Source organism: Trichosurus vulpecula, chromosome 5 (assembly GCF_011100635.1).
Source record: "Trichosurus vulpecula isolate mTriVul1 chromosome 5, mTriVul1.pri, whole genome shotgun sequence".
NCBI classification, from domain to species: domain Eukaryota; kingdom Metazoa; phylum Chordata; class Mammalia; order Diprotodontia; family Phalangeridae; genus Trichosurus; species Trichosurus vulpecula.
Genome location: NC_050577.1, coordinates 23,322,447 through 23,337,155, shown reverse-complemented (window position 1 = coordinate 23,337,155; position 14,709 = coordinate 23,322,447). Strand labels below are relative to the sequence as shown.

The window sequence follows — 14,709 nt, the reverse complement described above, 5'->3', positions numbered from 1 at the left end:
TCTCAGGTTCTCTGTTAGAGTCACCTAGAAGACTCATCCACTCACAGAATCAGTATGTATCAGAAGTGGGACTTGAACCCAGATCTTCCTGATTGCTTCTCTATCTACTATAGTACGTCACCCCTCTTAACTCATATTTATGTGATGCTCTGAAGTTCTCAAAGCACTTTACGTGTATTATCTCATTTTATCCCTCACAACAACCCCAGGAGGTAGGTGCTATGATTATCCCCATTTTACAGATGAAGAAACTGAGGCAAAGATTAATTGACTTGCCCAGGGTCGTACTTCCGGAAAATATCTGTGGAAGGATTTGAACTCAGGTTTTCCTTACTGCAAGGCCACTGAGCTACCCAGCTGAGAATCACAGTGTTTAGGACATCTATAAATATTGATTACACATATGGAAAATTTTTAAAAATACTCTCTTGGATCATATCTATCATATCTCTCTAAAACCAATCACCACAATGACTGAATGAGCAGCTCCATTTAGGGAAGTTTTGTTTATCCTTCTTAGGACTTATAAGGCTTTTCAGAGATGATTCAGATGACCCAGACCTCTTTTAAAAAACCGTCCAGGGAAGTTTGAACAAGGGCATTTTTGGTCACAAGCAGATGCATTCAAACTCACTGTTGGCAGCTGGGTGGTACAGTGGACAGAGTGCTAGGGCCTGGAGTCAGGAACACCTGACTCCTATCCAACCTTAGCTATGTGACCCTGGGCAAGTCACTTAACCTCTGTCTGCCTCAGTTTCCTCATCTGTAAAATGGATATAATCACAGCACCCACTTCCCAGGGTTGTTGTGAGGATCAAACGAGATCACATTTGTAAAAAGCACGGTGTTAACCTTAAAGCACTGTACAAATGCTGTTATTATTATCATTTAATTCTAGAAATGGAAGGGACCTCAGACACCACATAATCGGCTCTCTTATTTTATAAAGGGGGAGACTGGCCCATGGAGGCGGTCACACAAGTAGTGAGGACAGAGCTGGATTTCCAGCTGACGCAGGGCCTCTGCCTCCAGGGCCGGCTCTCTTTGCTCCACACCGATGGTCAGACTGGAGAGCGTCTGGGCTAGGGATGGTTCTCTCCGATTCGAGCTTCCCCTTCACAGTGAGCTTCCTCTGCTCAGGCCAGAAGGCCTCTGGAGCACATCTCCAATGCTAAAAAAGGGGAGGCCCCCCCCAGATGGAGGATCCCTGACTCACAAGGCCTGGAGTTGAGGCCCTGCCTTCTGCCATTTTTTATACCAATGGGCTGGGGTGTTAGTTTTGCTAAACTTCCTTTTCCCCCTGTTTTTCATTCTTTGTTCAAGATTGGCTTTCTGGGTAGCAGAACAGGAAACATATACTAGGAAGTGAAAAAGATGTAAAAACAAGATATTAGTGCAGTGCAGTGAGGACTTGGATTTCTGACACTTAATACCTGTTCCCTCCACCACCCCCCCAAGCCTCAGTTTCCTCACCTGTAAAGTAAGAAGATTGGAGTAGGTGTCCTCTGAGGGCCCTTCCAGTTTTCGAGCTATGTTCTGGGTGTGATTTAGTAAAAGAACCTTTTGTTTAAAGATGGCCCTGAGCTGTTACGTCTGATGCGTGTCCCTATGGCCTCAGAATCACATTTTCTACATTTTTGGAGCAGAGCAAATCGGGGCTGCTTAATGAATGTTCACTTACAACCAGGATGGGGTTCTCAGCTCTGGATTCCATTTTCTTCATGGCTTCCATGTCTGCTGACCCCATGGACGCAGGGCACCGTCCATCTGTGCGCTCATCTTAGTGACTTGGCAAAATAAAGGGAAGCAAGAATTCAGAGGAGCAGCTCAGGATGTGGGGCCCGGGGCCCAAATTAGCTCTTTGTTCATGCCCTGGACAGCTGTGGCTTTCACAGTGTTTGAACAGTGTTCCAGACCCCCATTAACAGGCTCTGCCAAGAAACAATCTATAGGCATCGTACACACCATCTCTGCCTGAGGTACAAATGACACATCTTGAGAAATGGCTTTCCCTCTCTCCCCCTCCCCCAGAACAGCTCCCAGTCACTCAGATGGCTCCCCTCAGTCACCACTGGATCTGGATCTGTCCTTAGGGCTTCTGGGCAATCTATGGTTTAGAAAGAAAGGGAGAAGTGATGAAGGTGGAAAAGCTTAGTAGAGAAAACACATCTTCTCCTTCCTTTCCTCCTTCCAACTGAAGAGTTTTTAGTGAGAAAATCGAGGCCCTTCCCTCTTCTCCCAAACCATTTCGTCATCGTGCTCCCTTCCCCCTTTACTCCAGTCTCTGATGAAGAGGTGGCCCTTCTCCTCACCAAGGCCAACCCCTCTATGTGTACCCTTGAGCCTGTCCCCTCCCATCTTCTCCAGCAAATTGCCACCACTAACCACTATCATCTAGTCTTGTTATGTCCTATCTCCTGGTTCCTTCCCTACTGCCTGCAAAGCATGAGCATCCATAGAACTTAAGGCAAAAAATGGAAAGAGAAGCCAGAGAATGGAAGGAACAATGGTAGACGGAAGGAGAGAGGGAGGAAGGGAAGGATGGAGTGTGCTTAGTGAGGAACTTAGGGGTAGTGCTGGATTTAAACTCTACATTTGCTTCAAAAAAAAGAAAAGTCACATCAAGGGCAAGGAGCTTTGTGCTTTTACCGGCCCATGAAGCAGCACCCCTTGAGGCTGGGCCCCTTTCTTCTCCTAATATCATAGCTCCCCTCCCCAGTGATGTTGCTGGGGGGTGGCAAGGAGAAGGGGGTTGTGGGAAAAGCTGACCAAGTGGGAGTGTTGGGGCAGAGGGAAAAGGAGGATTCATACATGGAGCATAAGTCCTAGGACTGAGAGCTGGACCAGGGACCATGGAAATTATCATCCAACCCCCTAGTTTTTTTTTTGAATAAAAATGTATTGATAATTTTTATATCACCTTTATTTCTGAATATATCCTTTCCCCCTCCCTACCCAGGGGGACTGTCCCTTGGAAATAAAGAATTAAAAAGAGAGAGGGGGAAAAGGCAGTTCAAGGAGCACATCACCAAGTCTGAGAGTACATGCAGCTGACCATGCCCATAATCCCCCACCTCTGCAAAGAAGGAAGAGCGGCACTTATTCTCATCTCTTCTCACATGTGGTCATGGAGCTAGCGGTGGAATGATCTCATCCAACCCCCCATTTTACAGATGAGGAAAGTGAGACCCAGAGAGGTAAGGTGACCTGTCTAAGGTCTCCAAGGCCAAGCTTGGTCACTTTAGTTACATCTTTTCCCCAATTCTCCTGGTTTGCATTGGGGGAGCCTGAGGCCCAGCAATGTTAAAGAACTTGCCCAATTCCCATAACTAGTAAGCATCAGGATTTGAACCCACACCCTTTGACTCCAAATCCACAGTTCTTTTCCCTAAAGTCTGACACATATATAATAATAATGGGAATAGCTGATATCTTTGTAACACTTTAAGGTTAAAGGGCTTTATGTACATTACATCATTTAATCCTCACAACCTTTATATAGGATAGATACTATAGACATCATCCCCATTTTAGAGATGATCAAATGAATTGTGCAGGGTCACCCAGCTGCTAGTGGCAGGTCTGTCCAGAGGTCAAGTCTAGCACCCCCTCCCCCCTGCTACGTTGGCCTGGCACCTGGGCCAGTGCCAGTGTTTTCAGAGGCTTAGTCGGGGAGCTAAAGGCCAAACAAAGCCATTTGGAAATCAAGATGGCAGGAGGGACCAAGGAACAGAAAGGGAACGCAGAGAAAACAGCATGCGTTCATGGCTGGGCCATAGAGACCATAGCCTCAGAGCTGGAAGGGACCATAGAGCTTAGCCAATGCCTACATACTGTAGTACTCTTTCCACTATACCAGAAAACCTAAATCTAGAACTGAAAGGGACCTCAGAGGCCACCATTGTGCACAAGCATTTATTAAGCACCTACTGTATGCTAGGCCCTGTGCTAAGGCATAGAGATACAAAGAAAGATTTTTAAAAATCAGCCTCTGTGCTCAAGATGCTCACAGTATAATGGGGGAGACAGGATGCAAATACAGAGAAGCTATAGACAGGGTAAATGGGAGGTATTTCAGAGGAAATTACTGAAGTAGCAGTGAGGGGGGAGTGGGGACACGGGGGAGGCATCTTGCAGACTAACGTGGGGTTTGAGCCCTCCAGTCCAAACTCCTCATTTGAGACCTGCAGGGCTCAGGTGTCTTGCCCAGAGGAGCCCAGATGACCGAAGCTGGATTTGAACCTGGGTCTTCTAGCCTTTGCAATGACCACACTGTTGACACATGACCTTGTGGATGCTATCTTGTTAGAATTTGTATTGTTTTATGTAAATAGTTTGGATGTTGTGGCTTTAATTAGGATAGTTTCCCTCATTTTGGTTGTTTATTTGAGCAATCATTTGTTGAGGCAAAGTTTGAAATAATTACTTTGTTTAAAGGTCGACCTTCAAATTTGACTGTGAATAGTGTCATCTTTCATCATTCCCTTTCTTATTTTTAAAGATCAGCTGTTCTGGAATGTTTGTGCAGAGTCTGTATCGAATTGGTGCTGTCTTGGGGAGGGGGAGGGGAGGCGGCGGAGAAAATTTCAAATTTATGGAAGTGAATATTGAAAGCTAAAAATAAATAAATTAACTTATTTTTTTAAAAAATATCAGCTATTCTAACTACAAAGGGAGTGTGATCAGGCAAAGAGTTCCTGGGAGGTAGGAGACCTGGGTTCTATTTCTGGCCCCAAATTAGCTTAGTGACCTTAGGAGAGTCTCAGCTTCCTTATGTATGAAAAATGAAGGTGTTGGATTAGATAAACCCTAAGATTCTTTGTGCTCTTCAAGTGCGTGATTTCCTTTTTTTTCTCCTCTCTCCTCCTACAATACAAGCTTGTGTGGAATGTCTGAAAGGACCTAGTTTATGGGGATAGAATTCACCTGTGCAGACTTGATGGCGCTTCCCTGTCTCACAGATAGGCACACACATTAACCTCCCCTCTCACCCCAATATCAGAGCTTGAAGGGGCCTCGGAAGCCATCGAGGCCAATCCCCTCATTTGACAAATGAGGATCCTCACTTGCCCAATGAGGTAAAGTGACTACTATGATCCCTTTTTTTACAGATGGGGAAATGGAGGCAGACAGCAATTAAGTGACTTTGCCCATGATCACATAGCTAGCAAGTACCTGAGGTAGGATTTGAACTCAGGTCTTCCTGACTCCAGGTCCAGTGCTCCTTCCCCTATTACACCTCACTGCCCCGATGATTGGTCTGTGGAAGGATGCGTTGGCTGCACTTGTTTGCGCTACTGTGTCAGACACTGTACCAATATGGCGCCCTTGGTTTTCATAGCATCTGAGTTGGAAGGAACCATCTGGTCCAACCTATACCCCAAACCCAGAAGGAATCCCCACCATAACATCCTCAACAAGTTGTCATTCATCATCTGCTTGAAGACCCCCAAACAAGAGGAACCAATCCCCCCTCTCATTATTAGTGGGGATGGGAATAAGCATTTATATGACACCTACTGTGTGCTAGGCACTGTCCTAAGCACTTCAGTAAATGTTACCTCCTTTGATCTGCACAACAGCCCTGTGAGGGGGATGCTGTTACTATTCACATTTTACAGTTGAGGAAACTGAGGCAGACAGAAGTTAAATGACTTGCCCAAGGTCACATGGCTAGTTGGGATTTGAACTCAGGTCTTCCTGATTTCAGGCCCAGCTCTCTATCCACTGTGCCACCAGCCCCAAGATTTTTCCTGGCATCCAGCTGGCCTTCCGAGGCCTGACAGAACAAGTCTAAAATGAATTTAAGGCGGTTTGGAGAAGAAGGTCGTAGCAGTGGTCACGCTCTAGAGTGGAAGGAGGCACAGAGGACAGGGGATGTGGATTTACATCTGGAAGGGCCCTCTCCTCTGAGCCTGACCACTTTACAGATGAGGAAACTGAGGCAAACAGGATGAAGTGACTTGCCCAGGGTCACCCAGCTAGGAAGTGTCTGAGGCTGGATTTGAACTCAAGTCTTCCTGACCGCAGGTCCAGTGCTCTATGTACTGTGTAGCCACCTAGCGGCCCTAAAATCAGAAAATTTGGGGAAAATCCCAATTTTCCCATTTATTAATTGTGTGACCTTAGACAAGTCAATATACTTTTCTGTCCTTCATCTGTAAAACGAGGAGAAAGAATGAAACAGACCCTGAAGTCCCTTCAAGCTTTAAAACTTCTCCTTTTCCTCTCTGTAAAATGAAAGATTTGTATTTCTGGTTCCTGGGGTCTAGGCCAATTTCTCTGTGCCTCAGTTTCCTTGTCTATAAAATGGAGGTGTTGGAGGAGGCAGCCCTGCGGTTGGTCCCACCCAAGTCTAAGATCCCAGGATCCCACTTCCTGGAGATGGGGGCACTTTTCTTGCACCCCAATACAGAATTTGGTTAAATCTGAGAACATCCCAAATTTGTCTTCCCCTAGCAAACCAACCCTAGTTACCTCATTAACAGGGCTCAAAACGCTTACAGTTGCCCTTGACCTGCTTTTCTCTGGCCTCTCAATCTGAACAAGAGGGCCTTGTTCTTCCCTCCCGGGGCCCTCCCACAAAGCCCAGTTAAGGCTTCATCTGAGCCCCCTCTGGCCTCCTCCCTCAGTTCCACCCAGCTGCCTCTCCCACAGAAACTCTATCCTGAGACCAGGTTACAGACCAGAGCAGTGTTGAGTGACTTCATTGTTCTCCCTTGCTTCCTGAACCAAAGGCATCTGGTGCCATCTTCAGCCAGAAAGAAGTACATTGGGCACATTCCACATTGGGCAAAGGCTTTAAAGGGGATGAGCTTAGGGGAAGGCCATCGACTCTGGTTTCCAGGCCACCTATGCTAGAGTCGGCCAGAGAGGCAGCATCCCTCTTCACCATGGAACTGTACAAACACTGGCATCTCTTCCTGTGGTTTTCAGGAAACTGCCCAACTTAAAATACAGATTCTAGGCTGGATTTGTAGTTCAACCCTCTCATTTCACAGACAGGAAGACTGAGGACTCATCTCAGAACCAGATAGGGAAAGTGATGGCTGAGGGTGGAGAGAAGATGCATGGCGGGTCTAGGCTCCGCTAGATGCAGAGTATAACAGGGCCCCATGGATGGACCAGCCTCTAAGGTCCCTCTTGGCTCTGTGACTTCATGAACCAAACCTGACTCTAAAACTTGGCCCATTCAAAATGGGTTTCTTCTTTACAGATGGGAGTCTAGGATAGTCAAGGCCAAGAACCAGCTGAAGCTGTGTCCTGGACCCCAGGAACTGCGCTCTTAGCATAGCCACCTTCTGAATTTCACCTCCCAAGGGAGAATCTTCTCTGAAGCGCTCTGAGATAATTCTGCCTCTCATGAGAGTGAGCCTCAGTTTACCTTTCACTGAAACAGCCTGTTCTTTCTACCGGCTCTGTCAAAGTTCTTATAGAAAAGGGGAAAGGACGTTAGGTTCTGGGAAGAAAGCCAGAACGGGGAGGATTATCCAAGGCAAGACTAACGGGAAAGTGCTGAGTTTTGGGACAGGGCTGTTTTTTTAAAGTTACTTAGACCACTAGATACCTGTGATTTCGTCAGTCTAAGGCATTCCCCCACCTTCTCTTCCGGTGCAGTTGCTTGGAGCACTGGTTAAGCGACTTGCCCAGGGTCACGCCAAGAGGCAAAGGCAGGAATCGAGCCTGTCTCTTCCTGCCTCCCTGCTCCACAGGTATTGTTGTCCCTTAGCATTAAGTAGAGCTTCATCCAGGTCCGTGTGTGTCACGGACCCCCTTGGACATCTGGGGAAGCCGGAGGTCCCCTTCTCCGAATCATATTTTTAAATAATTAAAGGAAATGGTAAATTTCAATTCCGGGTTAATGAAAATAAAGACGTATTCTTTTCCAAGTTCACGGACTCCCTGAAACCTAATAAATGAATCCATGAACCCCAGGTTCTGAACCATAGCCTAGGAGAAGGTAACCTCCCTGAGAGCGGGGGCCTGCACCCTCGGTGCCTAGCACAAGGCCTGACTTACCCCCGTTTTTCTGATGAGGAAACTGAGGCTGAGAAAGGTTAAGAGACTTACCCAGGGTCGTACAACTCGTTAGCCTCAGAAGGGCTTAAGCCAGAAGCAGTTCCCCCAATAAATGTTGTTTGGCACCCGTAAGAATGCCTGCCCCACCCCAGCCTCGGGACGTATATGGATTGGCTGGATTCCTTGCGCAGTGTCCAGTGTGGCCAAGTCCAGGGCAGAGGCCCTGCCTGATTGCTGGGATCTACTGTGAGCCACCTTTAGTGTGAAAGGAATTCCAAGATGGAGCTGAATGCTGGCTAGCTGTACTGGTCTGTCTTGGGCCTCGGGGAGAGGTGTTGCGGGACCTTTCTTCCTAGCTGTAGAGCGATGGGGATCTACGGGTACAGAAAGCCACCTGTGCTGGTAGCTGAGGGCAAGGGGTCTGGTTGGCCGAGCTTATTATCTCTCTACCAGAGTCAGGCTCAGTTGGACAGGAGAGAAGAGGCAGACTATAAATGATCACGAACGACGTTAAAAACAACCACAAAAAAGGCTTCTGTAGATTTTGTGAAAATCCCCATTAGAAATCGCAAGGACATTGTAGGAGATGTTTAACTTTACAAGCCCAGGGGACCACGATGTGTTTGCTGTCTTGTGAAACAGCACAGTTCATGGCATTCCTACCATCGGGTACAACATGTTACTCTAAGAAAAAACCTCTCCAGCGAGGAGAGTGCTTTCTGGTTCACTGGAAAACATATTTGGCTGGAAGCCAGAAGACCAGTTTTTGAATCCTGGCTCTGCTACTCATTAGCTGTGTGACACTGGCCAAAGCTCTTGGGGCCTCACTTCTTCATCTGTAAAATGGGGGGTGGGGGCGGGGTGGTTTGGACTAAATAGACCAGCTCTGAGGCAAGGCTTCTTCATCTTTGTTACATCCTGGCCCTTTGGGCAGTCTGCTGAAGTCTACAGAGCCCTACATTTTTAAGTGCATAAAATAAAATGCAGGAGACCTTATGGAAAACCAATTACATCGAGATACAATTATTTTTAAAATGATTTTAAGTTCGTGGATTTCCCAGGTTGAGACGCCTGCTTTAAGGGCCCTTCTAGGTCCAATCTGTAATCCTATGATCCCATGGTTTATTCATAGTGAAACTCCAGAGGTCCTATTTCTGTGGGAAAAAAAGCAGGAAGGGAGGAAATAAGTATTTATTGCGCACTTACTGTTTGCTAAGGACGCAGTAAAAGAAAAAAACGGTTTTCACTGTGACAGAGAAGGCATTTCTTGGCACTGTGGGATTTTGTAGAGCTAAAAAGGACAACCTTGCAAGGCTCCTAGTTAATCAGGATATGGTAGAGAACATTGAAAACGTTCGGGCAAAGGAGTGCCACGTCTAGACCGCTGTGTCTAGACCTGTACCTAATCCCTTTGCTCAAAGGTTTTCAATGATTCCCTGGAGCATCCTGATTAAATTATAAACACCTGATTAAATTGCAAACCTCTTCCTGGCCTTCAATTCCTTCCATAGGCTGGGGCTGTCCTCCAGCTTTATCTCCTACTACTGCCAGAACCCCAGCCGGAGGGACAGTATCAAAGGCCATCTATCTGATGGAACCCATATTGGATGTCCATAACATCCCTGGCAAGAGTTTGGTCAGCTTGAAGACCTTCAGTGAGAACTCACTACCTCCCAAGGCAGCCCAGGCCTGTCTGGGATGGCTCTTAATTGGGAGGCTGGGTTTCCCTACATCCAGCCTCAATCTCCTTAAGCCAGGTTGTGAAGGTTTCTGTAGTTATTTGGGGACATTCTGGGGTCTCTTGAGCTCTTTCAAAGCCAGGGTATCTCAGTCCATCCTGGGCAGAAACCCCTGGACTTCAGCTCCCAGAACTGGGAGGGCCACCAACCTTTGAGGATCTCACCAGCACCACCCAGAGAGGCCTTGACCCAGGCTACAGAGCCCAGGCACATCCTGCAAGTCAGTGGCTGGTCCTAGAAGTTTCAGAGATGGGTGTGTGGCCAAAATCTAGAGCTCACTCTGCTGCAGAGGAGTGAAATATTGTCTTGGGGGTTTTGAAAAGTCCCAGGTTGTGAGTCACTATTTGATTCTGGTTGGCTGGCTGGAGAGGAACCGAGAAAAGGAGCATGGCCTCAGTGTGCAGGAGCAATGGGAGATAGGCAAATACTGAGGTGGGCCCAGTCTCAGATTCGACATTGGTTTGTTTTGATATTTAAGTGCCCAGTAACCCCCGCAACCAAACACCACATGTGTACTCCTCAGCTTTGCCAACGGACTCTGTGGGCCCATTGGGGGGCCCAGGCTCAGCTTGTTTCTCTCAAACAAGGGGCTCTGGAAGATGCCCTTCACCATCGGTCACTTGCACCAGAGCCCTGTGTGGCAGAGGTGACTCAATGACATGAAAAGTCCTCTTGTCCAACATGAACAAGTGACCATCTTAGGACCACTTAGTCAGTGGAGATGCACCATGCTTCGTCAACCTGAGACCCTCCTGCTGATGTACCATTTCTAGCTGATGCATCATTTTTTGACCCGCAATACAAGATCTATCAACCAATGGGTTTCTGTACTTTGTATCTTCTTTAGGATGTTCAGATTATCAAATCTGGTATCAAACCTTATACAAATAAGGCCCTGGAAGAAAGAGGCATCTCAGATCATGAGGAAGATATGAGGTCCACTTCATCAGAGGGGACCATGGACCTTTTAATAATGTGCCATAGGCTCGGGGCTCTGCCTCAGTCTCTTTTATTGTAGGTTGGACAACTATAATCCCCATACTTGATAGAATAATTCATGACTCAACCAACAAGGTACTAGTGTGCTTGTCTTTGTACCACCCCTCCTACAACATCATTTTCATCCTTGTCATCTTAACCAAGTTTCTGGGTGGAAAGTGAACACTCAGAGTTGTTTTGATTTGCATTTCTCTTATTATTAGAGATTTGAAGTAGTTTTTCATATAGTTAATAGTTTGTGATTCTTATTGTGAGACTTTTTTTTCATAAACTTTGATCACTTGTCTATTGGGGAATGTTTTGTGGTTTTACATATTTGTGTTAGTTCCTTGATATTAGACCCTTATTAGAGATAGTTGGTACAAAGATTTCCTGCCCCCCCCAAAGCTTTCTCTTCTTTTCCTAGCTTCATTTGCTTACACAAAAACTTTTCTATTTTATGTAATCAAAACTATCTTTATAATTTATAATTTAAATATAAAATAAAAATAATAAACAAGTGATAAATATAATAAAATAAATATAAATATATATTTATAATTTATTAAGAGTTTCCCATGTGATAAACACTGTGATAAGTATACCAGAAATAAGTCATCTGGATGTTGATTAGTTCCAGCAATGAATCCCCTAAAATGGTCACAGTATTATTTGAATTCATATTGCATATTTCCAATGGGGTGGAACCATAATTATACTTTTAAATAGTGAAAATTAAGATACATGTAACTACTTCAGGGGATTCACTATTCACACTGATTGGAACCTAGTTGTACACAATCAAAGATTGTTCCTATTTTCAAAGAGCTTGCACATAGTCAGAGAAGCCAACGTAGGAAGGGGAGTGGTGGCTAGGGAGGGGCATTTTGATTTGCAAAGTCAGAGGGCTGGTGGGTAGAGCCTTAGGGTGTGAGAAACGTGGTTTTGGGGATCACTGGTCTGGGGATCACTGGACTTCCCCAAATTGTGAGAACACGCAGCTTTGGGGATCATTGGACTTCCTAGGCAGGGCCAAAGTCCTGAGGAAGAACCCTGTGATAATCCCTTGGGAAGGCTGTACAGACCACAGGACTCCCAGAGGAAGACCAAGTGGTAGCCCCCCCTTAATCCGTGGGGATCACAGGGCCTCCTAGGGGTTAGACCCTAAGGAGGACCCAAGTGATGGCCCCTTAGGACAACAGTAAGATCACAAGGCTTCCGAAACAGGGCCCGAAGTCCCAAGTGATGTCCCTTTAAGAAGGCTGCACAGACCACAGGGCTCCCCAAGGGAATCCAGAGTGGTAGCCCTCTTAACACCAACACCACGGTAGGGACTCACAGGACGCCCCAAGGCAAGCTGCCCAGTGAGCTTCCAATGCCCATTGCTTCCCTTCACTTGACTTTAGGAAGATTCATGTGATTTGCGTGGTCTCACCCAAAGAACTCAAGACCACAGTGGGCAGAAAAAGGCATTTTATTATGCTCCTGGAGAGAGCTGGTGTAGTGCTCATGGGAACACTCACACTGATAGTGCTGCAGGAGCAGGGGTAACCATTCCCTCCACTCCTGCTAGAGTCATGGTTAGTTTACAGTCTTTGTTTTTTTACATAGTTTTCCTAGGTTATACCGTTTATATAAATAGGATAATAAGGATACAGAAGCAAAAGTGAAGTAATTAGATTTTCCTTGTTAGTTAGGATAACTATATTCTTTTACTTCCCCTACTTTCCCTCTTTAACATATGCAAATTATGCAAATCAGTAGGCCTGGATTCTTGACCAAGACCAGACCCCAGATAAGCTTGAACAGGTTCAAGTGGGTTTGGCCTCTCTAATTCCCCAGACTGCCTTCTCAAAAAGCATTCGCATGAGTACAAGCCTCTGACCTCTCACCTGACCGACCTTGAGGCCTGGTCTCTGCTAAAGCTGGGGTGGGGGAGGGCGAGGAAGCACACCTTTAGTTCTGTGGAAACAAAACTCCTTCTCCCATTTCTTACGACAGGATTTACTAAAGGTTTTAATTATTGATATGCACTTATTGTGTCTCTTCAGGCAGCCTCCCCCATCATTGAGAGACATCCATCTACCCCCTTGTTCCATAGGATTACACTGAGGCACCCCTCCCTTGTCAGTGTATACATGTGATTCATTTTATTCATCTAGTAATGGAAGGTGGTCAATAGGTATTTATTGAGCACCTACTATGTGCCAGGCACTGTGCTAAGTGCTGAAATGGTGCAGAGACTGTAAACTCCTTGAGGGCAGAAACAGTTTTTGCCTTTCTCTGTACCCGCAGAATTTAGTGCTGAGCTTGACACACACTAAGAGCTTTAATAAATACTTGTTGGCTTGTCTAGTATTCCCATCCAAAAGTAATGGGTTCAGATCCTATCTCTGACACTAGCTATATGACCATGGCCAAGTGACTGACCCATCACAGCTTTACTTTCCTCATCTATGGAGTGGGGGAGGGAGGTACAGGGCGGGGGGGGGGGGGGGGGGGGGGCGCGGTTAAAGTCAATGACATCCGAAGTTCCTTCTGTCTCTACATCATCCTTTTTTTCTGTCGTAATCCCCTTTGGTAATCTAGTGAAGCCTGTGGACCCTGATGCAGAATATTGCTTTTAAATAATTGAAGGGAATGCAAGATTCTGGTTAGAGGTTAGGGGAAATGCGCTTGTCCTTTTCTCCCCATCTAAATTCACAGACTCCCTGAAATGGGGTGGGGGTGGGGGGTAATCTGTGCCCCTAGTTAAGAAATACCCCTGATTAAAAGCCTCTGCTCTCAGTCTATGAATCAATGATCCAAAGCCACTTAACCTTGCTAAAGTGAAGAGAATGTAAACTCCTTCAGGGCAGATCCCTGTCTGGGTTGGCTTTGTTCTTTGCCTCTCAGCCCAGAAGGCATAGGCTTGTTGAGAAAAGTGGTGTGGCTCATTTTTCTCGTACCAACAGTGAGGAGAAAGAGACTCTGAGAGGCAGGACTGTGGCCAAGGTCGCACAGGTGATGAGCATCAGGGGCAGGACTCCTGACAGACCCAAGTCCGGAGTTCTCACCACTGCACCAGCATGAAGTCCTGTTCAGTGTAGCTCCCTTTGGGAGAGATGTCTCCAGTCTCTGGATCTCTTCCTGCAGATCTCCCTCCTCATTGCCTTCCTCTGCGTGAAGAACTCCATGTGGACTGACTACAGCGCTTACAGCTACTTTGAAGTCGTCACCATGTGTGACCTGCTGATGATTCTCGTCTTCTACCTGGTCCATCTTTTCTGCATCTACAGGATGCTCACCTGTATCAGCTGGCCATTGGCGGTAAGCGGGCTAGTAGCGTTCAGCTGGGCACTGCACAGCTCTGGGGGCTCTGCTTGGTAACTGGAATGGTTCGGAGGGAGGTCATCCCACCATCTTTCCAGGTGGTTCTTTTTAAGTCTTTAATTTGGCACCTGCTGTCCTAATTATCCATTGTCAGTGATTACCTCTTACTGATTAAGGGAAGATCTTATGGCTGGCAGGCTGGTATCGCAATTTCTACCCTTTAGTGCTTCAGAACAGGCTGAGGGTTGGAGAGGGGGGAGGAGGGAGGGGGAGGCACAGAAATAAAGAAGCCCATTTCTAACACTCTCCTCATGACAAATTCAATAAACATTTATTAAGTACCTACTTTGTACCCCCACACTGTGCTAAGCTCATTGTAATGTATCTTAGCTACAAAAATAACAGGTGGAGGCAAACAGCAGTTGCTAACTTTTTTTAATTGATAGACTTAAAAATATGTTTAGAAGAAAATAAAAATAAAGGGAAACATTTAAATGTGAACAAACCAGTACAGTATCTAGTCAGGGGTGGGGAACCTGTGGCCTCAAGGTTGAAGGTTCCCCACCCCTGGAGATACTCAGTCATCCTCTCTGTCTCTGTCTCTCCCTCTCTCTCTCTCTCCCCCCCACCCACCCCTCGCCTCTCTGTCTCTGTCTCTCCC

The 14,709-nt window shown here is 46.4% G+C and overlaps 1 protein-coding gene across 1 annotated transcript in view; it reads left to right on the top strand.

Annotated features, from left to right (window-relative positions):
• The window catches only part of CMTM7 (CKLF like MARVEL transmembrane domain containing 7), a 58,459-nt gene that overhangs the window by 35,496 nt on the left and 8,254 nt on the right, over positions 1–14,709 (top strand). The window contains exon 2 of the mRNA XM_036760981.1: positions 13,872–14,045. Coding sequence (XP_036616876.1) covers positions 13,872–14,045 — 174 coding nt within the window. The remainder of the gene's footprint in view (positions 1–13,871; positions 14,046–14,709) is intronic.